The sequence below is a fragment of the Sphaeramia orbicularis genome, chromosome 13 (assembly GCF_902148855.1).
Source record: "Sphaeramia orbicularis chromosome 13, fSphaOr1.1, whole genome shotgun sequence".
NCBI classification, from domain to species: Eukaryota; Metazoa; Chordata; class Actinopteri; order Kurtiformes; family Apogonidae; genus Sphaeramia; species Sphaeramia orbicularis.
In genome coordinates this window covers 49,178,496-49,186,783 of record NC_043969.1, presented here as the reverse complement: position 1 = coordinate 49,186,783, position 8,288 = coordinate 49,178,496, and the positions used below count along the sequence as shown (strand labels likewise).

Below are 8,288 nucleotides of genomic sequence, written 5' to 3'. Positions count from 1 at the left end.
AATACGTTTCCAATACATTCCCAATATGTCCCAGTATGTTCTCATTACATTCCCAATACAGTCTGTCTAATAGATACTTTAATGGTCATATTTATAATTTTTAGTCCTCCTCAGATTCTGATCTTTGTGGGTTCCTCAGGCTCAGTCCTGGGTCCTGTTCTTTTCTCTTTACACGTTTCCTCTACTGGTTTTTTTCATAACACCACTACGCTGACGACTCACAGCTTTAACTTTTCCATGAATCCCACTGACTAGAACAACACTTCCTGACTGGTTTCTGTCGCTAACTGGACGTCACAAAATCGACTTGAGCTCAACTCCGATAAAACCAAGGCTCTTGTAATCGGCCCAGATAAATTTACTGAGGACCTTGGAAGAACTTTGTCCAACACGTCCAATTTGATTTGATTGTCCCACTAAGCACCTGTTCTGTTCAGTCCTGGTTTTTCAGCTGATAAATATTATAGATAACAATCATCATCATCATCATCATCATCACCATCCCATAACGTTTCCGTTCACTACCTTGGCTGCAGCGGTTCGTACACTCCTCCATGGTGTTGTAGCGGTTTTTGTTGCCACGACAACCGCCGTAGGTGAAGGACCTGCAGGTGGAGGTTTTGTGGTCGTAGTAGAACGCTGGGAAGGCGGCACGGCAGGGGCCGGGTCAGAGGTCACCATGCAGTTTTCTGTGGAGACATTACAAATAGTCATGTTTCACACTGACCCCTGGTGGCGTTAAAGAACAGCAACAGCAGAAGAGAAATGTTCCCATAATATTCAAGTTAGAGACGTAAGGGAAACGAAAAATAGCAGGATCATACAACAGCAGCTGTTTTTCATCAAATATATGCCATTGCTCACATAATTTGTCTAGTTTATTTCATTAAATGGCTAATTTTCACAAATATTCATGCATTTTTAAGTCAACAATTCACTCATGCTTTAAAAAAAGTAAAGAAAAGTGAAGTTCATCAGCTTTAGAGTGATATTATGTAGCTCATTTACAGGTTCCATAGTGAATGTGTTTAGATGCTAACGTTGTGCACCCAATTTATCATCATCTTACATTATAAAAGGGAAATGGACTCTGTGTGTGTGTGTGTGTGTGTGTGTTGTGTGTGTCTTGGGCATCACACTAAATCCCGTACAGAGTTGACTGCTGCAGTTTATCAAACATATGTTTTTGGTGAAGGAACAGACTAGCAAAAACAGCAAGTTGATAGAACCAATACTTTGGGAGATATTAGTAATTTTGGAATACAACAGCCTTACAATCATGTTGCTATGCCCAGAATCATGTCAATACTTTGGCGGTAACTGCTGGACAAATCCGGTACAGCATGTGTGAATACACAACAAATATCGGTGCTGGTGGACCAGGATGTTGGCCCTCAGGGTCAGGATGTGGATTTTAAAAACAGGGTGTTCCTATGAAACTGGTCCTAAAAACAGGACAGAGGGGCTAAACATTCAAACCAGATGTAGACGAGTGTTCTGAAGCAGGTTTGGAAGCACTTTGGGACTATTTTAAAAATAAATATTTACTGAGATAAAAGAGAAAGTATTTTTCAGATAAAACACATTTTATATTATTTTACATTACATTTAATACACAAATCCATATGTAACACGGTCAAAAGGACATGAAAATTACACACTACTATTTTCTTTTAATATCTCTTTATTCTCTCACAGGTGCATTTTGGGAATCAAACTAGTTATTCAAGGCAGAGTGTTTCACAAAAATGACCACTGTTGAAAAATCATTCGCGATTTATTTGTGTTTAAATGTTTAGGTTCTGTATGTAACACAAGTGGACACAATGGGTTCCACACCAAACCTGGAATGAGACTGAGACTGATGCCAAACCCACACGTGTGGATTAGAAAAACCACTAGGATCCACACATTGAACACAGTGTCTTTATTTAGAGTCTATAGAAGAACATTTACACACACGTTTTCACATCTAATGACACCTAGGGAGATTTAATGTCCATATTTGGGTCCTATTTTTGGACACAATATTTGATAATAAAGTCATTAATTATGGGATGGCTCAGAGCAAGAGTATAATCTTTTGTGCATTTATGTGAGGTCATCATTAGGTTCATCCTGGGGGGAAATCTGTCTACATTTACCTTTTATTATTGGGTCTAAGACGATGGAAAAGTGACAGATACTAAAATAAACCCAGTTTCACAGAAGCAATTATTATTATTATTAGAATTATTATCCTATTTAATTAATTTTGTTTTGAGTGATCAAACATACTCAATAATTCACAAAATGTTCAAAAAATGTTGCGAAAACAGTCCATTAGCGTCCCCTAGATGTAACAAATGTGGTTCGACACACATATAAACAACAGGAAGTTGGACATTTGACTTTGGTTTGTTTTTTTTGTCGTGATGACGTACCTTCATAGTCTGAAGCCTCATCGTCTATTTGTTGTGGAATTTTCTTGGACGATGGAAGCACGGTGACGCCTGCGGAGGACGAGACATTAAACATCACACCCTTGATAATAGAACCAGTGCAGACAGGTGACCATGTGACCTCTGACCATGTGACCTCTGACCTGTACACATGCTCCTGCAGCTCTCCTCATTCTCGTAGTTGTTCTTGTTTCCTTTGCAGCCTCCGTAGATGAACCTCTGGCAGCGGCCGGTCAAACTGTTGAAGTACCAGCGCTGAAACGCCGCCCGGCACGGACCCACCTGTAGCTCCGCCTTGCAGCGCTCTGATTGGATGACAGCGGTGTTACATTCTGCTCATGTCCGTTTGTTTTACACAGAGAAGGTAAAATTAAACTTACCGGCGTAGTCGTCGGCTGAGACTTCTGCAGAAAAAGAGGAGAGAAATGGATTTAACTTAATGTCCTTGAACACAACACACATCTGACCTCATCCACGTGTTTCATCAGCTGTTTTATCCCTCTGGTGTTCTGCCGTGCACATTGTTTTTTTTTTTACATTTTTTTGTTAGCCATAAATGAAAATACCAAATACACAATAAATGTCATATTTTAACCCTTTAAACGCCACATTTGTAATGTAAACAACCATATTTTTTGATGCAAAAAACACAGTTTTTTTCCCCCTAATATACTACATAACATTTTTATTTTTTCATCGTGGCATATGCCAGTGATTAACACCAACAATGGTTAATATACATTATTACTTTTTGCGCTGGGTCAAATGTTAAATGCTAAAATATGTGCATTATATACTCACTTGGGAGAAGGATGTTTTTTTAAAAAAAATATGTTTATTACATTTTCAAAACTAGAAAAGCACTCAGACAGCGCAGACCTCTGCCAAGGCAGATCAGCATCTTTAAGACGTTGCAGTTTTAAGTTACCATTTTGTTTTGTTCTTCTCTTGATTATCATTTATTTACATTTCTGTTTTTAAATTGTCATTTACATGATTGAAATAAAGATATTAATCAATGACATATCTACATTTCTATTCAGCTGGACTATTCTCCTGGTGTTGCGTTCACTGACCCAGGTGAGTCCAGGTGTGTTTTTACCTTTGGTCGGAGCTGGTTCTGGTTCTATAACAGCAGCTTTGGGCTCATCTGGACTGGACTCCGCCTTATCCTCTGGACCGACACAAACCAACATCATAAAGACCAGACGAATATGGAATATTTAACCCTTTAACCTGTCAATCAACTGGGTGGAGGTGTGTTTACCTGAGCGAAAGGGCGGGGCCATACGAGGAGCTTTACCAGATTCAGGAGCCGGAGTGGAGTCTTCAGGCAGAACCACACCTGAACACAGATCAGAGTCACATCAGAACCAGATCCAAAGTGTTGATTTCTTTGGTATGAGTCATGTGATGAGGATGATTCACGTCTGAGTTTATTTCACTAAAAATAAAACTGAACTATAAACAGAACCACTGACGTTTAGTCAAAAACCAGAAACAGTAACGGACAGAAAACTGAAAAACAACAAGAATTTATAACAAAATACAACTAATGACGATAAAGGAAAATAATCCATATATTTAATTTAACATTACAGACTGTGAGGACAATGCTGAGGCCGTTTAATGAACATCTGATCTGAGTTTAATAAATGACAGCGGATGGAGACACTTGGTTTGTATATGATAAACAATATAAACCATAATATTTATTTATTCTATACTAAGTAGAATGAACACAAAGCAAAGAAACACAACATAACAACGTGAAAAAATAAGCAAAAAACTAACACTACAATTATGTAAAAAAAGAATAAAATAGAACAAAAAAGACAAAAATGAATGAAATAATAACTGAAATGAATAAATGCAAATAAAATGTACAAAATAATAAAGCACATGGATAAAATTAGCAACAAAATGAACCAAAACAAATAAAACAATTAATAAAATGAATGAAAATTTAACAAAATAAGGTTGTAAACACTTATTTTTTTGTGCAGTTAAAAAATAGATTTACTGAAAAGTTCAGCATTTTCTTCAGTTTTTCTCTGAATTTAACTAATAACCTTTGAATCCAGTCTGAGTTTATTGAGTATCTACATGACAGTGAATTAAATATGGGAAAATACAAGATTTACACTGAAAAATGATAATAAATGGGGATAAACACTTAAAAAGGTTAAATGTAGAGAAGGATTTTAATGGTCAGTTTTATGTAACAGAGAAAAAAACTGGAAGAGTCTGGAATCAGAGGATTATATGTATATATGTAATTACCCTGATGGTCAGAATAGTTATTGATTAACCACTGAAAAACCGCTAACAGCTGCTCTGTCACAAAACAACAAAAGATGAAAGAGGGTTTGACACGAATAAACTCAATAAACACTTCATTTGTTCAGTGACGTTTGTTTACAGGTGCGTTCAGGTGCGTTCAGAGTTCACTGAACGGTTTGACTACAAAAACCCGACACCCGCGCTGTGTTTCCATGGAGACCAGCCCTGAATGGGAGCGCCGCTTAACCTTCAACTGACAACAAACAAGGAGAGAACCTGCTCCAGACATTTAATAAGAGAATAAAAGAAAAACAAAACATCAAATCCTAGAATCAAACTGAAAAAACATCGATTTAAGACAGAAAATCTCACTAAATTAACTCGACCCTAACTTTCCCTGTAAAAACTCCTAGTAGGGGGCAGGACTTTTCAGACTCACTGGAATTCTTGGGGCAGGCTGTGCACTAAAGAACACTGATTGATGGAACACCACTGTGCAGTGTTACACACTTCTGTTAGCCTCCATGTTTCATCCAGTGGCCTCTGCAAACGTTCTTTATTCTATTTGTACGAGATTCACTTCATTTACGTTTTGATCATTTGGCTAATGGCTAACTAGCACAGAGTGAGCTAACTTAGGCTAACAGCTAGCTAGCACACAGCAGAGGTAACTCTGGCTAATGGCTAACTAGTACGTAGTAGAGCTAATTTGGCTAATTGACTAACTAGAACACAGCAGAGTTAATTTTGGCTAATGACTAACTAAAACACAGTAGAGCTAATTTTGGCTTACATGCTAACTAGCACACAGTACAGCTAATTTTGGCTAATGACTAACTAGCACACAGCAGCAGAGCTAATTTTGACTGATGACTAACTAGCACACGTAGAGCTAATATTGGCTATGGCTAGCTAGCACACAGTACAGCTAACTTTGGCTAAGACTAACTAGCACACAGTACAGCTAATTTGGCTAATGGCTAACTAGCACACAGTAGAGCTACTTTTGGCTAATGACAAACTAGCACAAATACAGCTAATTTTGGCTAATGGCTAACTAGCACACTGCAGACCTATTTTTGGCTATACTGGAATGTTGGTGACAGGAAATGACCGATAACCAAGATTTGAAAACAGTTCCCTGAACTTTGAGGTGGAAAACAAACCAATTTTACCTGGAATGCATTTACCATGTAGATAAATTCCTGGTAATAAAAGTGTCCTGGTAAATGTTGGTGGAAAAGGGTCTAATACAGACCTGGGCAAACTAAGGCCCGTGGGCCACATGCGGCCCGATAGCTGACCCTGACACTGGCAAATTAAAAGTCAAGGCAAATATATGTCATGGTAATAGGATGCAACCAAAGCAACGGCACAGCTTTTATTTGTAGGATCCACTAAATTAGCTTTTTTTTTTTGCCACATATTTTCCGTACTCAGCATAACTTATGGTTATAATAAAGCTATTGGTTTGTTGGTCAGTTTCAGCCCATTAAGATGTCAGCTAATGTGCCAAAAAAAAGAAAAAGTTTGATTAAGGGATGCAAAGATTTTAACAAGACATGGACTTCTAGATTTCTTCACTGAAGTCAGAAAAGGAACTGAGATATGCAAACAAACGAAGCTGCATTTATGGTTTTTAATGCTAAAGTTAACATGTGAGCTGGTTTGCACATTTTCGGAAATGTTTAGTGAATATTCATTAAATAGTTATATTCTGTGCTACACATTTCTTTGTGTCATTGTATTGTTTCATTTACTGTTTATAGACATATGCTGTATATTGAGCAGAGCTCCAAGTGCATTGATTCGGCCCTTAATAATTGTCAAAGTTTCTCATGTGGCCCCATAAGAAAATTAATTGCCCACCCCCTGGTCTAATATTTAGTGTTTGGTTCTCTGCAGTTCAGTCCTAACTGTGGTTTTAGCGCCTCCTACAGGCAGGACACGTCATTATGTTGAATCTTTTTTTCTCTCCAGTTTCACCCCAAACCTCATCATCCACCAGATCCAGCTGCTGACTGATTCAGATTCTGTGAAATTAAAGTTTAACTAAAAAACAAAACGACTGAAAATCAGCATCTGTCTGAATGAGACCATGACCTCTGGACCTTTCACTGCCCCTCCCCCATGTGGGAATCTAACCACCCCTTCTGCCAGACGGCTCTGTGGCGCAATGGATAGCGCATTGGACTTCTAGTAAACTTTCAGCAGAGATTCAAAGGTTGTGGGTTCGAGTCCCACCAGAGTCGCTGTTTTACTGGATGTTGAGTCTGTTATTTATCACATGACACTTAAAAAAAACCAATCAGGCTGAAACTGGACTTTAAAAAGACACCTAAACTAGTTAGATGAGGGGTGTCAAACATGCGGCCTGTGGGCCAAAACCGGCCGACGAAAAACTGACACCAGACATGAACAGTTAATGGGAATCGAACTCAGGTTCAGCATCAGACCAATACGATCTGAAGACAAACACTATCATTATAACCTGTAAATAATGACAACTGCACATTATTCCTTTGATTTAGTGTAAAATAAAATTAATGAAAATGTTACATTTACAAACTCTGTTTTCGCGTAAAAACAGGTGTCAAACATGCGGCCCGGGGGCCAAATCCAGCCCGTCAAAAGGTCCAGTCCAACCCCTGGATGAATTTGTGAAATGTAAAAATTACACTAAGATATTAACAATCTTTTAGTTCAGGCATAACACTGTAAAAATTACACTTATTTTTTCCAGTTTGTTCATGTTCTTCACATCTTTTAAAAAGATAGCTTGTAGATGTAAACCTGTTCATAATGTAAATTACTTTTTATTGCTCTAAAACATAGAGAAAAGTTTGGAGTTGACATTTTATATATTATCATGTTATTATTTCACTGGTTCCGCCCACTGCAGATCAAATTTAGCTGAATGTGGCCCCTGAATTAAAATGAGTTTGACACCACTGATGTAAAAATGTAAATAACCTGAACAAATATGAAACTTCTTCAGAAAAATCTGTGTAATTTTAATAATATTCCGTCTGTTACTTAATGTTTGTGTATTTTTAGATCCACTGTCATCGTTAATTATAATGCACATGTGGAAATGATAACTTGAGACATAATATTGTTAAAATTCCACTTTTACTTGTTTATTTCAGGTTTGACTCTCTACAGTCAGAACTCTAACTGTCTGATGTTGGATGGACCTTCAACCACAGATACACGTTGGACCTACAGACGTAGATTCAGTCCTGGGTGAATGTTTTCGTGTTTCCGTTACCCGTCACGCCGCTGCAGGTGGACTCGCACCTCTTTGGTCTCAAAGTTGTTGCTGTTGGCGTCGCAGCCGCCGTAGGTGAAGCGGCGGCAGGTCTGATCCGTCACGTTGTAGAAGAACCTGGGGAACGCCGCCCGACAGGAACCCACCTTCATGGGAAGACGACAGAGAACTGGAAGAGAAGAAGAAAGCGGAGGGTCGTGAGAACGGACGAGGAAACACCAAGGTGAGATATAAAAGGAAGAAAACAGCTGATAAGGAGAAAAACATCTGATAAAGGAAAAAATATGTGATAT

The 8,288-nt window shown here is 38.2% G+C and overlaps 1 protein-coding gene and 1 non-coding gene across 2 annotated transcripts in view; one reads left to right on the top strand and one right to left on the bottom strand.

Annotated features, from left to right (window-relative positions):
* The window catches only part of LOC115431055 (kunitz-type protease inhibitor 2-like), a 9,204-nt gene extending 1,188 nt beyond the window's left edge, over positions 1-8,016 (bottom strand). The window contains exons 1-7 of the mRNA XM_030151303.1: positions 7,998-8,016; positions 3,709-3,788; positions 3,544-3,615; positions 2,822-2,845; positions 2,585-2,746; positions 2,424-2,492; positions 526-689 (exon numbers count right to left, since the gene is read on the bottom strand). Of these exons, the coding sequence (XP_030007163.1) occupies positions 526-689; positions 2,424-2,492; positions 2,585-2,746; positions 2,822-2,845; positions 3,544-3,615; positions 3,709-3,730 (513 nt within the window). The 5' untranslated portion in view covers positions 3,731-3,788; positions 7,998-8,016. The remainder of the gene's footprint in view (positions 1-525; positions 690-2,423; positions 2,493-2,584; positions 2,747-2,821; positions 2,846-3,543; positions 3,616-3,708; positions 3,789-7,997) is intronic.
* trnar-ucu (transfer RNA arginine (anticodon UCU)) lies at positions 6,887-6,976 on the top strand. Its single transcript is given in 2 exon segments — positions 6,887-6,923; positions 6,941-6,976. It is a non-coding gene; the product is annotated as a tRNA-Arg (tRNA).
* Positions 8,017-8,288: the final 272 nt, after the last annotated feature.